The sequence below is a fragment of the Dermacentor albipictus genome, chromosome 8, assembly GCF_038994185.2.
Source record: "Dermacentor albipictus isolate Rhodes 1998 colony chromosome 8, USDA_Dalb.pri_finalv2, whole genome shotgun sequence".
Taxonomy (NCBI): Eukaryota; Metazoa; Arthropoda; class Arachnida; order Ixodida; family Ixodidae; genus Dermacentor; species Dermacentor albipictus.
In genome coordinates this window covers 58,662,902-58,682,258 of record NC_091828.1, presented here as the reverse complement: position 1 = coordinate 58,682,258, position 19,357 = coordinate 58,662,902, and the positions used below count along the sequence as shown (strand labels likewise).

The 19,357-nt window shown below is 48.2% G+C and overlaps 1 protein-coding gene across 6 annotated transcripts in view; it reads left to right on the top strand.

Moving 5' to 3' along the window:
* The window catches only part of LOC139048457 (sodium-coupled monocarboxylate transporter 1-like), a 142,081-nt gene that overhangs the window by 43,890 nt on the left and 78,834 nt on the right, over positions 1–19,357 (top strand). For 4 of the 6 annotated variants that reach the window (XM_070522845.1, XM_070522843.1, XM_070522842.1 and 1 more), the window contains exons 3-4: positions 7,507–7,572; positions 10,160–10,211. The exons of 1 other annotated variant lie outside the window; for it this stretch is intronic. In XM_070522845.1, the coding sequence (XP_070378946.1) occupies positions 7,507–7,572; positions 10,160–10,211 (118 nt within the window). The remainder of the gene's footprint in view (positions 1–7,506; positions 7,573–10,159; positions 10,212–19,357) is intronic. One more of the 6 variants, XM_070522844.1, reaches the window with a different exon arrangement.

Below are 19,357 nucleotides of genomic sequence, written 5' to 3'. Positions count from 1 at the left end.
TAAACGCCGAGTCAGGATTTGGTAATGGCTGCCGTATGCACTGCAATCCATATTTATTCCTCTAAGTTTTCCTATGATGATCAGAGTCCCCTTTGAGTAAGTGACCTACATAAACGTACTCCTGCACAGATTCTAGAGGGTGACTGGAAATCATGAATTTTTGTTGTGTTACCAGGTTGTTCAATATTACCTTTGTCTTCTGACTATACATCTTCGAAACCGCTCTTACACAGTGTAACTTCTTGGGCGTGTTCGCTGATACGCACTGATGTCATTGTAGCGCAAAGAAACACGGACAAGAACCAGGACCGGACATGACGGGCACCCATGGTGTCCTGTACTCTTCTTTGTCCGTGGTTTTTGGCGCTACAGTGGCTTCTGCTCTTACACTTTCTCAGATAAGGCCCTTGATAATTTGATGCTATTCATCCCCAGTGTTGCCGAACAGGAAAATGCCATGTGGTTGAAGGTTTCTAAGATATTGGCCGTTAATCTCCGCTCCTATGCCTTCCCATTCCAATAGCTTCTAAGCGTGCAGTGAATAGCACTGGGGAGATAGTCTCTTCTTGCCTGACCACTTTCTTGATAAGTAATCTTCAAATTTTCTTGTGGAGAAGCAACGTACCAGGGGAATCTTCGTAGATATTTCCCAAAATATTCCCGTATGCCACCTGTACTTCTTGATTATGCAATGCCTCTATGGCTGCTGGTATCTCTACTGAATGAAATGACCTTTCGTAATCTATGGAAGCCATACAAAGAGGTTGGTTGCATTCCCCGGATTTCTCAGTCTCCTGATTGATGACGTGGACGTGTCCATTGTAGAAATTACGTCCCTGAAACCTGCTTGTTCTTTTGGCTGATTGAAGTCAAATTATACGTTGGGCTGATTTCATTGAAAATCATCGTGATGAATATTTTATGTAATAATGAAAAGAAGATAATGAGCCTACCATTATTTAAATCTTTAGCGTCTTCCTTCTTATGGTTTACTATGTGGACCGAAATAGTGGCCGCCGTGACCACGGTTTATTTAGGACTGGTCACCATGGTGCGGCGTTATCTTGAGAGCGGCCGATACCGCGGCCACTCAGGTCGAGCGAGCTAGCGCGTTATTAACGCGATAGCGTTAAGGAGCTCGTGTCGCAGAAAAGCCGGTGTCGTCGGCGTCGGTGTCGGGTGTCGGCGTTTGCGGCGTTGACCGTGAGCGATAAATCATGGCAGGCGCTTCATAAATAAAAAGCAATTTCCAAGATTGGCCCGGTGGGAATCGAACCAGGGTCTCCGGAGTGTGAGACGGAGGCGCTACCACTCAGCCACGAGTTCGATGCTTCCAAGCGGTGCAAACGCGCCTCTAGTGAATGCGGTGTTGCCTTCGAAACGAGCCGTGGAAAGTTATACTGCGGTGTATATCGGTAATAATGAACATGTAACGTACAGAAGTCACAATTACACGAGTTGCGAAGTGCGTTTCCGCTGCATTTCTTCTGCGCTTTCCGCACACGCAGAGCCATCTTGCGGCAAACACAGAAGACCCCCTCCTCTCAATGTACGGCGCTGCCCCGACAGGAGGCGCGCCGCGCGCGCATTGGGACCGCTGCCAGGCGCGTCGCGGGACTCCCTCTCCCCTGACGACGCTTCGCCGTGCTCCCGGTTTAGATTACTATCTATCTCTCTGCCCGTGCCGATAACGACGTTTGGCTGGCGTAGATCGTTTCCCCTCCGAGACACCGAGTTCTTTGGTCCGTTCCGTTCGCTCAGGCGCACGTTTCGTTGCCGCGCCGAACGCTGCGTTGCTCGACGCTCACCGCGTGATAGGTGGGCGCTAAGTCCGATGCGGGGCGCATCGTAAGTGATCGCTGTGCCGTAGCGCATTGTCTTATACTCCTTGGCGGGTCGACGGGAACGCTGTCGCGTCCCACTCTTGAAGGCGAAGCTTAAGCGTCCTCCAATTTTTTTCTCGCGCTACCTGCACGTGAGCGGTCTTCCTTTTGACTGCTTCTGGAGGTGATAGTCGCACCGCTGCAAGTATAATGTGTTAAGTATTCGAACTTTCTGGTACACTTGAAGCCTGAGACAGTGCGTATAAAGGATCAAAAGTTTTTCAAGCGTAAATTCTCCAGCATCGTTGATAGAACAAACTCTTATTGAATCTTCTCATGCCGTTTGTTTCCGTGACGTGTCTTGCAAAGCCCTTCTACCTTCATCGCTAGTTGTTATCTTGTTCGCAAATGTATGTGCTTGCAATTTCCACGCTAGTGACCGATGAGGCCGTTAAAGAAATACTGATTTCTTTATCAAATTGCTCCCCTTGGAATCAACTGCTTGTATTCCATTAAAGGAGTACTATTAAGTTTGTGATAGATACCTCAGGCGTTGTCACTCGATAGACAAAGAAACACCGTGGCCTCACAAAGGCCACCCAACGCCAACAAAGATGGCTGCGCAAACTGAACCATTTCACCTTTGCCAATGGATTTGTAGGGGCTACGTCCGCAAAAGGGCCCCCCTGCAGCAATACATTTGAGCCAAAAAAGACGAACTTCAAGTCATTCTCCTACAAGAGAGAAATACCGCTACGCCCTCGCTATCCGGCTATGAAGTGACCGCTACGCCACCGCAACACAAATACAGAGGTATCGCCACGTTGGTCAGCAACAAGCTAGCTCACACGACACGCAACATTATTCACAGCCACAGCAACTGCGAATTCATTCTCGCGGAAGTCTTCCCTAGAGCCAAGAACACCAAGAATATATTCATCATAAACGTTTACAGCAGCCCCAAGCACAGAGCACAAAAATTTAGGCAAATTCTCCAGCTCGACTGTAACCGTGCCGGCGACAACCCCATGATCGTGGCCGGGGACACAAACCCCCCTAACAAGGCCTGGGGATACATCGCCAGCAGGGCCAAAGGGAAGGACTTACTAAACGACGCCGATGAACTTGACCTAACGCTCATTACGAACGCCGCATACCCCACAAGAGCGGGTAACTCGGTCAACCGCGACACAACGCCGGATCTCACTTTCATCCGCAACGTTCTAAACTATCAGTGGAACACCCTCTTCGAGGATCTGGGTAGGGATCATCACACTGTAGAGACAACGATTGACACCCCATCCAGCGAACACAGAAAAATGACGTTTGTCGACTGGGACAAGTTCCGCGAGTTAAGATACGAAGGCCGAACAGGCAAAGAATCAATGGAACAATGGACGTCGAAACTAAAGGCCGACATTAAGGCTGCCACGAAGGAAATAGAGACAGATCCCCCCGTTCAAAGCGTATACAGCCGACTGGCTCACATGCTCGAAGCCAAACAATCGCTCCCCAGGGGCTGGTAAGAACAGACACAATCGACGGCTTAAGAAATGAATGTCTTCCTTCAACCGGCTGATTCCACAATATTGCACGCAACTATCTAACCAGCAATGGAACGAAGTGTGCGACGCCGCGCACGGCCGTATTAACAACTGGACGACGTGGCACCTGCTCAATCACATTTTAGACAGAACCAGAACCGAAACGGACCAGGGTCGCACGCTCAACAGGATCATGTACGAGGAACCCAAGATTACCACGGGAAATGACCTCATTGACCGTGTCGCCGATAAGTACCACCCGCTGGCCAAAAATGCTAGAGGCACCATCACCGAAGCATATCGCGGCAACGCCAATCGAGATCTAGATTGGGACTTCTCAACCGAAGAGTTACGCACGGCGCTTAAGAACCTAAACAGCAAGTTAGCGCTGGGGCCGGATGGCGTAATTAACAAGGCACTTAGAAACCTAGACGACGCCTCCATCGAAACCCTCACAGAGGAAATGAACAAAGTCTGGAGGAATGGACCACTGCCCGAAGACTGGAAAATGACCCTCATCGTGCTCATCACAAAACCTGGCAAGGCGCCCAACATCAGTAACCTCAGACCCATCTCGCTGACGTCTTGCGTCAGCAAGGTAGCCGAGCACGCGGTCCTAAACAGGCTCTCGAAACATTTCGAAGAAAAAGATATCTAGCCCGCAACAATGATCAGCTTTAGAGTCGGGCTATCCACCCAAGACGCTATGACGCTCCTCAAGCATGAGATCATTGACGCAGACACGAGAGACGCGAGAGTAATTCTACGGCTAGACCACGAAAAGTCCTTCGATAATTGATCACATGACTACATACTGGACACGATCGCTAACCTTGACTTCGGCACTAGACTCTACGCTTATACAAAATCGTTCCTGAGTGACATAACGGCGACCCTCCCTCTAGGAGAAATCAAGTCCCAGAAATACAAACTTGGCAGCAAGGGCATCTCGCAATGTTCTATCATCTCTCCGACGCTTTTTAACCTTGCGGTAGCCGGCCTAGGCAAGAGACTGGATCAAATCGAGAACGTCAAATACACCATATACGCAGATGACGTAACGCTCTGGATGCCCAGAGGTAGCCTGGGATCAACTAAGAACGCTCTACAGCAAGCGATCAACGCGATCGAGGAATACCTCGGGCTCTCGGGCTTGCTATGTTCACCCGCGAAGTCGAGGCTCCTTGTCTACAAACCACCGAGAAGCGGTCCCAAGCCAGAGAGCGAAATCAGACACACACGCCATTACTCCCAGAACAAAAGACGTAGGAACCATTCCACGCGTCAGCAGAATCAGTCCTCGGCATGCTCATTGACAGCAACGGCTCTAACACCGCGACAGTGGAGAAGATCGTGACAAATTCGAATAATGCTTTGAATCTCATACGACGCGTAGCAAACAGACAACACGGCCTTAAGGAAGAAAATATCCTCGAGCTAACACACGCCTTTGCGCTATGCCATTTCACGTACGAGGCGGCCATGCACAGATGGAAGGTAGCGGAGAAGGCCAACTCAATGTGCAACTGAGGAAGCTGGTCAGACTAGCGCTGGGAATTCCCAAAAGCACCGAGACAGAGCACCTGCTGCAACTGGGGGTACACAATACACTTGAAGAAATCGCCGGAGCTCAAGAACAGCTTCAATTGACAATACTCTCTGACACAAAACGGGTAGAGAAATTCTAGCCAAACTAGGTCATAACATCACAGCAATCGAGAATCTATACGAAAGCGTTCCGACGCACACCCGTGTATTCGCACACTCCCGCGGAACATGAACCCCGCGTACCATCAATAGAGAAGGCTGGCACGCGGATCGTTCATACTGCGCGAAATACGTGATAAGAAGATCCTAGCCTGTTTCGTAGACGTGGCACAGTACCCGTCCAGGAAGGCCTTCGTTGAAACCACGATCAGTAAGCTAGGTGAAGTCACAAACGTTCTCTCAGTCAAGACCCACAAGTCTGAGATAGCAGAACAGGTCGCCATCGCACTCGCGCTCACAGGCCCGACTACCACCCACGTCTACAGCGATTCACGCTCGGCCGTCAAAGCCTTTGAGAAAGGCGCCGTTGCAAGACAAGCAGTACAAATAGTCAATGCATACTCACCGCGGCAGCATCACACCATCTGCTGGTTCCCGCCACACCTCGGTGAGATCAAGGACGCCCCTCGCAATCTCAATGAGATGGCTCACAGCATTACGCGAGACCTAACCCTCCGCGACGCCACCTATTCTGGTCGTGACCATCCCAGCGAGAATCGGCACCCTCTCTCCACATACAACGAGATCACAAAGAACTTTTATCTAGACCGCAGAATATGCAGCACACCTCACAATAAACTCACCAGGCCTCAAACCCTCACGTTCAGAATGCTTCAAACCAACACGTACTCTACGCAGAACAGACTACATCACTTCATGCCTGAGCTATGCACTTCATGTTGCGAAAATTCCCATAGCACACTAGACGTACATCATTCGCTCTGGCCGTGTGGTCGGACCAACGCAAACAAGAATCACGACTACGCCAGGCTACAAGAAGCGTTACGCAGCACGGACCTGGCGGAGCAGCTCTGGGCCATGCAGCGAGCCCACGATGCCGCCAGGAGTTAAAACTCCTGGTCCCAGCGTGGGAGTAGCCCGCTGTATGGGGCCTTCCACTCCGTAGCTCGCAAGACATTCCAGTAAAGTTATTTCATCCATCCATTAAGTTTGTAACTATCTTCTGTAACAAGAACGGCATTCAAACTCGTGAGATGCCACTAGTCAGCTATATATCTATGTAAGTGACGAATTGTGACTGAAATTAACAGAAAGTTTGAGCTTGGACGCTTCCATCTCAATAGATCAGAATGAAGAAATTGTATGTCTCGGAAACCAGTGCACTGAATTTCATATGACTTGTTGCATATAAAAGAATAAGTTTAATATCTAGTGACATTGCAGCAAGCGGCTTTTTTATATAGGCAGCCAGTGTTTACAAAATTTGTTGAAGATTATAGAATAAAAATGTAAAGCATCAAGCCCACAGCTCTTCAGGAAAACGGAAAACTGAGCGAGTTGGTAGTGGTTGACCAATAGAACTCTAAGTGAGCAATGAAAAGCGATACGAAAAGTCTTTAAACAGAATTGGTACACTACACACTGTCCTGAAATATACCACGCATGCCGGAATAGAACTTTTGCGGAACCCCCGTATATAATGTAGTAACTTCACGCAAGCTCTGAATTCCCATATCAAATTTTTCCGCTACAGATATTCTAACAGAAATAGCGTACAGAAATGCGATACCTATTTTTTGTGCAAGGTTATGGATTGACAAAGTTCGTGCTTCACTTTTTTAAGCTGGCCCTTTTACGGGAATTACGGGAAGCGAAAAATTACAGGTGTTATGGTGGTGTTGTCGTCTTTCTTGTGTGTGTTGTGTTTTTTGGCGCAAAATTTTTTCAGTATGCAAGATCACCAACTAGCCCAGCAGTTAACTCTTCTAAAGTTATGTAAAAATTTTGCTTCAAATATTTGCTCAAGCTTCCTAAGTCTGCTTTCGAGTGTTCCAGCTGCTACAACGTGTAAAACTACATTCCAGTGAACATAATGTCTGATCAGAGCAAATAACTTTTCAGTACAGAAGACATCATTCGTAATGCATTACAGCTCAAGAGAACGCTAGCAGAACTGCAGAATCCAGAGGCGAATACATTACTCTGGCGTCATATTGAAAAAACAATGTTTTTATTGTATTGTTATTACATGCATTTCGTTAAAAAGCGGCATCGAAGTGAGACACCAGATAAAATTTTCCCAGTTGACTCTTTCGCGTTCGGGAGCATAACTTCGGCATCCTTATCGCAAAAGGCGCTACAATATGGGCAGCGTGTTTCGTCTGGCACGCATTTGTAGCGGGCCTGCACCGCTTTTATTGATTGCTTTCATGTACATATGCACTATCGCTTCTGAAAGAACATCTGGGGTTGACAGTTTAATGTTTGTTATGCCCCTACACTCAATGTATGTGCGCGTCTGGATTCGTTGTGCTTGAACATCGGCACTCTCTCAAGCCAAACAACTAACACTGATAGTCACCGTACCGAACACGTATTAATGCCATCCTTTACGATTTCTCTTTCCGCAGTACATCCGTATGCGCTTCAACAGCACTATATCATTCACTGCATGTGCTATTTACATCTTTTTAACGGTAAGTACAACAAAGATCTTAATGAATACAGTGTTGCTTCGGAGTGCCCATTCCTACGATCGGCACAGAATCTTGCAGCGCGTGGATAAATCTGAATAAAGCAATGGCGGAATTTCAAAAAAATTGAGGATTCAAGTGCAAGTTGCACTATTTGGACACAGGTTACTGAAGTCTATATTTCCGCCCCCCCTTTTTCCCCCGCTGTCTCCGAGCCCACGCGTAGGAATATCGTGCGAGCTATACGTTGACATTTCGCACTATTTCCGGCATGCGGACTCTAAACATTAATTGGAGCGTTTTAACAGGGTTTTCATGTTTTAAAGAAACGACCATATTGTCTGGTAGGGACCAATAGTGAGGGCAAGCGTGATTGCTTAACGCTGGCGCCATTGATTAGGCGACGATTCCGGTGCACCGTCTGTAACGGGCCAGGTAAAAGAAAATATAACGGGCAAAATTCAAAGGGGAAAACAATCACTGAGCACAATAGTGTCGATATACGAATACAGGACCATTTGAGTCTAAGACAGACGCTTTGCTTTGTGGTCTTTTATGACATCACAGGCACAAGAGTCCGCACAGTGTCGGCTGCTACTGCTGCTGCCGCCGCCGTGGGCATATAGGAGGGGAGAAAGACCCGATGACGGAACAGTTTCTTGGTAAACGTAGGCAAATACGCCGAAGATGTCGACGGGTATAACGAGAAAACGTAGTGAGTGTGCCTGCGGTGGGCTCTCGACCAACTGGCACAGACGCATAGGTTGCAGACTTCAAGCTAGAAAAGATTTTACATTTCGGGGGCTTCATGAAATCCTCCGTTCGTTGTGACATGTGGCCTGTGACATAGTATCCACTATTACGCATGGATATTATGTGGCAGCCGTGCATAAACGAGGTGTCAATGTATTCATGCAGTAGACAGAAGCCAGAAAAGAATGATCACGCGAACTGCTATAATTTATTTACTTGTTGCTGAAAGCACCTAACCGGCATGTGTTGACAGTGTTGGAGTATTCCGTGAGAACAGTATGGCGGACGGATACGAAATGAAGCGTTCTTCAGATATGGGTGTGTAAAATAATCTTTCTTCCTTTGTGCTAGTACCTTCTCTTCGGAAACTAAGGCTGATTTCTATTTCTACCAGAGTGTCGAACATATTGTCAAGCCTCCGAGGTTTAATTGGGACTTCCAAACGCAATTCATAGAGGCCCCAAAACAATGCTGGCGAAAGATAGTGTTATATATACGCTACTTATGCATAATTCTCGTTGAAGATCTGCCATTTTCAGCATTGGAATAAATGTGTCCTAGCATGGCCATATACGTAGGGCTACAAATTTTGGGCACAGCGTAAGAATTCGTCCATAGGCGTAGTCCTGCTGATACTTGTTTTACTGGCTTCTGTAAAAACGGTAACTTTTTATGCTGATTCTATCAGGCTATTTGCAGTCTTTGACTGATTACATTCTCCCATGGCATTGAGCCTTTCATGTATTTGTTTCTTCAACTGCGCGCCATCTGCATGTGCTATACTTGCGACTTGCTCATGCTCGGGAATTTATAGTGTTCTATATTCTGTCTACAGGGGTCAGTGAATGTCTTCAGGAGTGTACAAATGCATGATTGTATAGCCAAAGTGCTTCCATTTCTTGTAAAGATTGGGGGCTTATAATGCGGAATGCGCGATAGAATTTCACGTTCACAGCAGGATTGTTTATAGTTGCGTTGTGCGTCTAGAACTTACGTGAAATCAGGATGCGGGGAAATTTGATAGACGGGTGTTTCCAGCCTTTATCGAAACGCTGAGGGGTCAGCTTGCGCAAAGTGTTTGTGGGCTTGACGAATTTAATGCAGTCAGCGTCACAGCACAGTCACAAGGTTGCCTTCCTTCGCACATTGCGCGCATTCTTGGAAAATGGTCAACCACGAAGGTTTTAGAGCTAGAACACATAGTGACGATAAAGTACATAGGCAACGAGCAGTTAAAATAGTTACAAGAAACTAAGATTATCGCCTTGCTTCAGATATTTAGACGGTGAATATTCTGACTACTGGGGAAGCTTTGTTGACGCTACACTTTCCATTTTTTGTCTGGTTTCTTGGAGGCATTATTAGTTCACCTGGCGCAGCGCTTTACAGGCTATTTTTCGGGAAAGGCCCAAGAAGTACACTTGAAGGCGTTTTCCTACAATGTAAGCAGCTCAATATCGCAGGCCGTAGAATTTAAATAAATTGTGAGACTCGTATGCCAAAACCACGATATGATTATGACGTATCCCGTAGAGGCAAACTCGGGATTAATTTTGACGAACTAGGTTTCTGTAACGTGAACTCAATGAGTGGTACAAGGCTGTATTTGTATTTAGTTCTAATAAAAATGCGGCTGCCACTGTTGGTGGCATTTGAGACTGCGCCCTCGGGCTCAGTAACGCAACGCCAGTGATTATGTCACCGCGATGCGCACGCCGCCAAGTAGCGCACTGTGAACGACGAGTATAAAAGTAGCCCTAATATCGCGCAAATTATGCTATTCACCGGAGCACATGAATGCGTGCATTTGAAGCCTCTTTTATTTTGCTTTTTTCAGCAAAGTGTTGGTGCTATCTCTATTATCGCAGCGTCATTGGCACTTGAAACAGGTAGAGTACAATTTATTTCACGTGTTTTTTATTAACGAACCCCAAAATCCCGTTGCAGGAATTACAGAGGGCGTTGAGAAATAACAATAAATTATCATTGCACACACCACTCCTAGTAAAAACTTACAAAAGATAAAGTAAATGCTGGTGCTATGGCGCATCTGACGAAATGTAAACGCCTAGATATTTAAATATAGAAGCTTTTCTTTATGACAGCGTTATTAATACTTTAAAAACAGACATGAGGTACTTCACGCACTATCGGGAGGTCAACTATCTGTCTACATATCTATGTTTGTATGTAACCGTCTTCCCGCCTACCCGGGTGGCTGGGAACTGCGTGGTTGAATGGGTAGGGCAACGGACTGGTGTGCACAGAGGACCGGGTTCGAATCCGACAGAGACTAACCTTGCTCACCGAGAACGTTGAAATGTGTACATATCCGGCTTTTACACTTTACAGAAAAGCCCAGTAACCGATTGCAATTACTCCATTCAAAAATATAGTCGATCGCACTTACCTATTAGCGCCCCAAGAAATGAAATGAGTAACTAATCAATAGTAATGAAAAATTTCTACGCTACTTTCGTACGAACCTTTATCAGCATTGTGTAGATACAGCAAAAAGAACCAGCTGGCTTGGCAGTTTCAGTGCGTCCTCGGCAGCCCTTCATGATGTTCATCTGCGCTAACAATTGCAATATAAGATTTCGCGGGTCCTCGTCCTTAGTTTTTGTTGTGAATGCATCTGGCAGCGACACTGAAAACTTGATCGAGGAGGAAAAAACTGGCTGTGGCTTAGCTAAGGTTAAGCCCAGGATGCGAAGCATACTAGCCTTTATTTTAATGCGACAGCGTTAAGGAGCTCGTGTCGCAGAAAAGCCGGTGTCGTCGGCGTCGGCTCAGGCGTGCGGCGCTTCCTCAGGCGCACATTTCGTTGTCGCGCCGAGGAGGGAGCCGCCAGGGGGCCAGGGAGTGCGGACGTGGTTCAAGTCGGCTCCGTGAAAAGTTGCCTTGTCTGGTGGAAACAGTGCCGATTCATAGAAATAAGTGATGTGATCGCCTATCGGAAGACCCAAGGATCACCTGGATTACAATTTTATGACTGTAAGTGGACTTTTGGATGTTTTACGGCCACTTTTATGACGACCGCGTCTCCCACCTAGCTAAAGGTACAGCTAGCGTTGAACAAACGCGGCGGCTCGGCGGCAGCCGAAGCCCCCGGCATCCGCTTCGGAACCCCGCTGTGGAGGCACGAGGACCATGGAGGTGACCGTAGAGGGTAGAGAAATTACCCCCGAAGAACTGAGAACAGCGGATTGGATCACGAAAGTGGGAAAACGTGTCAAGGAGCTGCAGGACCTTGCGAGAGGCGAACGGCGAGAAAGCCAAAACAACGGCGAGCAGACGGAACGCGGAACCGCGTTCGGGGAAGGCAAGAAGGCGGCAGCGGCGAACGCCGCGTATAAGCAGCTGGGGCACAAGATCGCGGAGCGTTCAATTGCGTCGCACCTCCCGCGATTACCGCCGAACGACTACAAGATCATCCTTCGGCCGAAGAACGGGCTGGCGCTCGCAAAAGTTCCGACTACCAGGCTGAGTGCGGCGGTGCGCATGGCAGCGCAAATCCCATGGGTTAAGGGACAAGAAAAGGACGTGCTTATTGTTAACGACAAGCAAGGCACCCTGATTTTCAGCACCCCAGATATGGACACTGTCTGGAAGGTGACCAAGATTGTCTATCAAGATCGAAAACAAGGACTACGAAGTCACGGCGTACCTCGCACCGCACGAAGACAACGGGCGGGGTGTGGTGCACGGCATCGACCCGACATTGACAATGAGGAACTGACTGAGGCCTTCGGTAACCCGAGGAACCCGCCGATACTTGGAGTTAGGAAGATGGGCAACTCCAGCTCGGCAATCGTCACCTTCAAAAACGAGACAGTGCCGAGGTGGATGTACTGTTATGGCGTACCTCTGAAGTGTGTGCTCTACAAGAAACGCTACGAGGTGTGCTACCAGTGTGGTGAGCTAGGACACAGATCGGACGTATGTGTCAGCGAACACGTTCAATGTCGGGGATGCGGAATGACGTCTCCACCTGAGGATCACGCATGTAAGCCCAAGTTTAAGCTGTGCGGCAAAGGTCATTTAACGGCAGACCGCAAATGCAAGGAAGCTTTCAGGACCCCTTATACGATAAAGAAGAGGCAATGGGAAGCCAAGCAGCGCTTGGAGGAGGAAGAGCGGAAGGCGAAGGAGACCGACGTAGGAAGGAGCAGATGGGAAAAGAATCAAGGCAGATCCAGGAGTCCGTCAAGACAGCGGAGCATGTCGAGAGGGAGGTCGGATTCCTTTCCGCGACTGCCGCAGCGGCAGGAAGGGGAGACGCAACCGAAGGCTGGGCGCGGGAATCCGGAGACCTCCGGCAGCGCTGTCGTCAACAATCCAGCGAGATCCACGTCTCCGAACAGAAAGGTGGGTTGGGCAAGCAGGGCCTCCCAGGATAAACGCGATGAGGAAATGTTTCAGATTAAGGAAGAGAATCGCATGCTTAAAGAACAGCTAGCCGCGATGAATAGGCAATTGGAGGAGCTTAAACTAGCCCTTAAGCCTAATACAGCACATGTTAAACAACCGCAAGTGTCGCAAAAGCCAAATATCGAAGGATCAGAGGAGCAGATAGCGTCTCCGCCTCCTGCTAAAAAGAGGGCGAAGGAAATGGAGAAGCCCATGATAGATAGGGACATAGAGACAGTGATAGACATTAAAATAGCGAAACTGGAGGAAAAATTTGAGACCAAGTCTGGTCAGGACGATGAATGGCGCAAGGCCTTCGAGGAACGCATGTTGGGGATGTTCCAAAATTTGACACAGCAGTTGCATCAGCGAGATAACAATCTCACAGAGCGACTGCATCAGAGGGATAATAAACTCACTGTAGAACTTAAGGCAGAATTTGCGAAGAGGGACCGGGCATATGAACAGCTCACCCAGCAAGTATTAGGAAATCAGTTAGTTGGCAGCCATGGCTCACAGATCCAGTAAAAACACCGTTTGGCAATGGAACTGTAGAGGCTTCACGCGCAAGCGTGCGGTCCTACAGGAATTCCTGAGGAACGGGGATCGACCGGAGCTAATAGCACTACAGGAATGCGGCAGAAAGGCAAAATTGTCGGGGTACAAATCCTACCTAGGCGAAGGTGAAAGCACGCAGGTGGCCGCCCTAATCAGGCGAAACGTCACAGCGGTGCAGCATGACACCGGGAATGCACAAATCGACCACGTCCTCGTAGAACTGGTACCGCGAAGAAAGAAAGATTGTAGCTTGTTTGTATTAAATGTGTACAGCTCTCCCAGACAAAGAAAATGCGACTTCGGGGATCTCTTCGCGACGACGCTACGTAAAATTAAGAACAACCCGCTGTTGATCGTGGGGGACTTTAACGCTCACCACTCGGCATGGGGATATAAGCAGACTTCGATTAAAGGTAGGAAATTGTGGGACGACACACAAACTCATAATCTGGATTTAATAACCGACCCGATGCAGCCTACGAGGAAGGGAAATAGTGTCGCGTGTGATACGACACCGGATCTCACCTTGACGGGGAGCGGCACTAAAGCCACGTGGTGCAATACAAATGAAGACTTAGGCAGCGATCACAAAATCATAGAAGTGGTGGTAGAAGGAGGCCCGACAACCTCCCGAAAAAGGAGGGTGGAGGCCGTAAATTGGGACTCTTTCAGGGCACTCAGGGGAGACCCGGCTCCCATCTCTAATATTGCAGAGTGGAGCGATGGCGTAGTGCGCACTGTTAAAGAGGCCACCGAAGTGGTGGAAACGGAGGGGGACAACGAAGCGGTAGACAGGAGATTAGTTAATCTCTGGAGGAAAAAGAAAACACTGGAGGACCGACTTCGACAGAGGAGATGGGATCGAAATATCAGGAAACAGATAGCGGCTTTAAATAAGGACATTGAAGAGCACGCCATCACGCTCACGAAGCAAAATTGGGGAAACGTATGCGATCAGATGGAGAGAAATATGAGTACCGCGGGGACGTGGCAACTTCTTCGCCACCTCTTAGATCCGGATAGCACAAAGTCAGCGTCAAAACAACAGCTGGAAATAATGGCACATCAGTTTGATGGCACTAAGAAGGAACTCTTAGAAGAAGTTAGGAATAGGTACATCAATCCCGCCGGACCTGAACCCCTCCCGGACTACGGAGGGGGAGAGAATTCGGAATTAGACGCCCCCATCACACTGGCTGAGGTCAGGGCGGAGATTAATCGGCTACGGACTAAGTCAGCGGCAGGGCCGGACAGAGTGAGCAACAAAATGCTCCGTAATTTAGACGACAGCTCAATCGCCAACCTCGCAACGTACATGCAGGAGTGCTGGGAGACAGGGACGATACCGCAGGAGTGGAAACTCGCCAACCTCATTTTCATTCCCAAGCCGGGCAAAAAACTGGGCTTCGAGAACCTCAGGCCTATATCGCTCACCTCCTGCGTGGGTAAGCTTATGGAGCACGTCGTTCTGACGCGGCTCAATAGGTACATGGAGGACAATGGTCTGTATCCGGACACCATGATCGGTTTTCGACCAAAGTTATCGGCATGCGACGTGATGCTGCAGCTCAAAGACCAAATTATAGACAAGCAAACGCGAGACACGAAAGTGATCGTGGGGTTAGATGTGGCAAAGGCATTCGACAACGTGAGGCACGTGTCCATCTTGGAGAATTTGAACTCGCTCAATGTCGGGAAGAGTGTACGATTACATCAAGGACTTTCTTACCAACAGGAAAGCCACTCTCAAGATAGGGGAAGAATCTATAAAGAGCATTGACCTGGGTAACGTGGGGACGCCGCAGGGCTCGGTCTTATCACCTACCCTCTTCAACATTGCCATGTTGAAACTTCCCGAACGGTTGGGGGAAATTGAGAATCTAAACTTTACCATATACGCGGATGACTTAACACTATGGATAAACAAGGGCAGTGATGGGCAAATTGAAAGCTCCCTGCAAAATGCAATTGACATTATCGAGGAGTACCTGAAACCCAAAGGACTTAAATGTTCGGCCGAAAAGTCCGAAGTACTGTTCCTGATGCCCCCCGGAAAACAGCGGCTTCACCAAAGGCGCGAAGCGGGCATCCACCTGTACGTTAACGGCGCCGAGATCCCCGCGGTCGACAGTATCCGCGTCCTCGGGCTAAGGATTCAGGCAAACCGGAAAAATTATGAAACGCTTGCTAGGTTAGAAGCCAGTTCAAATCAAACGTGTCGTCTTATCAGGCGAATAGCGAACAGGCACGCTGGGATGAAGGAGGCGAATCTCCTGAGGCTAGCACAAGCCTTTGTAATCAGTAGGATAGTGTACATGGCACCCTACCTCAAGCTCAGTTCTGTAGAACGGAACAAGCTCGAAATCATTATTAGGAAAAGTGTCAAGGTCGCGCTCGGACTCCCCCCGAACACGCCCACCGGCAAACTTATGCAGCTGGGTGTGTCGAACACTCTCGAGGAACTGATTGAGGCTGCCGTTACCGCGCAGCACCAAAGGCTACTTGGATCTAAAACAGGTAGGAAAATTTTAGAGAAATTAGGCTACGAGCCAAAACATGAGCAAGTGCGCTCAGGCGACATACCCAGACAGATCAGGGACAAGATAAAAATACCTCCGCTACCCAGAAACATGAACCCTGCCTTTCACGACGGCAGACGTAAAGACAGGGCAGAGGCATTACAAGCTAGATACACTTGTCGACAGGACGTCCTATATACGGACGCTGCCGAATATGCAAGCAAAGCGGCACACGCGGCCGTGGCGGTTAGAGAAGATGGAACACCGGTGGCGTGCTGCACAGTCAGTGGCGTCGAGACGGTTGAAGCTGAGGAAGTAGCCATAGCCTTGGCCCTCAGCCAAAGGGGGGTAAATGTGGTCATCAGCGACTCCAAAAACGCTGTGAGAAATTACGAATCGGGGAGGGTGACGGAGACTGCCATCCGTATATTAAACAGGGAAGGAGGACCCAGGCAGCTTGTTCTGCTCGTTTGGGCACCAGCTCACCAGGGACTTAGAGGGAACGAGGAGGCTCATTCGGTCGCCCGAGGTCTCACTTACCGGTCGACCCCCGGAAGCCCCCAAACCACCGAAACTATAATCAGAAGAGAGGATATGCGCGCATACCATGAAATCATAGCCTACTATAGACTAAATCGCCAAATCTACCCGGGAGCGGACAGAACGCTCAGTAAGAAAGATGAGGTTATGTGGAGGAAATTGCAGACGGGGGTTTTTCCAAACCCCGTACTCTACAGCAAGTGGCATCCAGGAGTGTACAGGTCAAAGTGCAGGTTCTGTGATGAGGCAGCAAATCTGGTTCACATGGTGTGGACACGTCCGGCTAAACATGATAGTTCGCGAACTCTAGAATCCTGGGAGGCTTTGCTCCGCAGCCCAGACCCGAACGTCCAGCGAGACATCATCGGTCAAGCTCTTGCTGCTGCTGCGTCTCAAGGCATTCCGGCCGACGGCTAGGGGCGAAGGGGGAGAAGCATTTCTCTTCTGACGTTCATTGACTGGTGTTTTTAATAAAGTTCTTCCTCCTTGTCGCGCCGAACGCTGCGTTGCTCGACGCTCACCGCGTCCGATGCGGGGCGCGTAGTGGCTGCGCCGTAGCAAAGCCACCTAGAAGCAGTCTCTGTAGCACGCCGCAACCTTCGCTTCTCATTCCAACGAGCAGCTCTGTCTCCACGAGGCATCTCACCTCGTGAGTGTCTAGCAGAGGCAAGCGCAGCCGCGGCGCCGCGAGCGACGACGCGAGTTGGAGCCCCGTTTCTCCTCTGTCGTGACGTCACGGTGTCACGTGGTATTGAAGGCGACACCGCCGCGCCTGAGGAGCTGGGTTGAGCTCTAGTAATATGCTTCGCATAAAAATGAGGGAAATGCAGGGAGGTTAGCCAGTTTGCTCGACGTGCGCGCTGGATGGTAGGGCGGTGTTGTAACGTATACAGCTATTGCGCAGAGTATTATGGTTACTCAGTAGAAGGGTCTTCTATGAAGCACAGCGCTTGATTATTTTTTGGCATTGGAGATTAGGTTAATAAGAGCACCTGCTTGGGTGAGTTGGTGCAGATACGTACAATACCACACAATACAATACAATATTTATTGTGCATAAATAAAAACAAAATACTGATAGCAGGCCTGCCAAAGCCTCAGAGGGCTTGACTGGCAGTACCTGACAGCCAGGTCACAGAAAATTGCACGTGGTTATTAGCGGAATTGGCTAGTAGCAGGTAGGAACCGAATATTGAAGAAACTATACAAAATGTTCTTTTAAACTTCGAAAATCCTGAGTAATTTTTGGATCCCACGTCTTCTGTTAACGTTTAACCCAGGCGTTGGTGATTTATTAAATATGGCTGGGACATAATATTGGCGCGTTCTTTTTCCATACTTTACTGACGTCTTGGAGATCATATACAGTTATTTCGGTCTTAGAGAACGCATTGATGTATACCGTATATTAAAATGAATATTCCGGAAGTGTTTAATTACAACACGTTCGACAATGAGGGAAGTGAAGTTTGGAAAATTCAATAACTTCAAGACATCTGTACCTTTCCTTGGACACAAATCGCATGCCGTTATTCACAACAGTGAACGTAAAATTGAGTTAATTCTTGACGTCCATCTAAGGGTGCCGTGACCATAAACAGTGAAGTCGTAACGTAGCACTCTGTAGCACCCAAGTTGGTCTGACTGTTGGTTTCAAAGCCTGTTACTTCAACACAGCTGCCCGATGCGCTCGGCATTCGACCGTGGGCTACACAGTTACCTACGTTTTAGGGAAAATGGTTAGGTAGAAACATGAACAAACAGATACTTGGCCCTCGGAAAGTGCTTGAAGTGCCCTAAGAATGCAAACGCATTAAATGTAAATGAATTACAGTGAGCGTTGCAGAGCAAACATTGAAATCTTTAAATTACAAAATTTCCAAGGATGTATGTGATTACAAGTAAATAATTACATCTAATTCGTTACGTAGAAGTCTCGTACGTAAGTGCTGCTCATTGTGATCATGCCATCATGAGATTTCTTCTGCGAAATGTTTTAATTCTGGTCTTTTGCTCGCCAAAACTGCAATGTAATTATGAGGCACGCCGTAGTCTCCAAATTAATTTAGACCACCTGTGGAAGCACGTCTTTCCAGTGTCGAACAGTAAGAAAACTGCATAGTGCGTTAGCTTCATGACTGTTCGCCGCACGTGAACACGCTTAAAATAATTTATCGATTTATTCGCGTGGCCATCTTGCTGGTCTGCTAAATTGTTTTACCCCTATTCCAGAATATGGAAGTATCACATTTTGGTTGAGCTTAAGCTTCAGCACTGTAAGTCAAATCCGCTGCAAGCCTCGTTTCGGACAAAACTATTACGGCAGGACTCAACTCACGATGACTGTCGATGGTAATGCGAATAGAAATTGGAAAATGTATCGAGATATACTATTCCTCAAGTCAGTTTTACTCAACACATGTAGTGATCATTTTGATGCATCCGCTGCTTCGTCTATATGTCACATACTCCGATATCGTCGCACTTTGCTATGACACTCGCTTTCTAAGTTAAGTCGTGAGCATGAAGGCATGACCACCACTGTATGACGCCTACGCAATGACGTTGGAAAGACGAAGAAGAAATGATATCGATCGAAGGACAAATGCGTATTATGACGACGATATCACAAAAATTATAGTCGGTATTTCAATCAGGACTACGGGATAACGAACGCAACGTGAGAACTACATCAGGACAATGAGATTGCGAAGAGTGCACGACGACACTGGCTTGACGTCGACCGCACAGCAATAACCGGGTGAAGAAGCGGGAATGGCGACGAGAGCACGGCCAAGACGGCATGTCGACAGTTGCACAACATGTGCATTATAGCGTCCGTGTGACGATGACACAATGACGACGATAACATGACAACGGCGGCATAATCACGATTAAATGACCACGGTATGATTGCAACAGAATAAAAACTAAGAAATGACATCGATGGGACGACGAATGTGGTATGACGACCACAGCATGGCGGCAATGGGATGAAGATACTG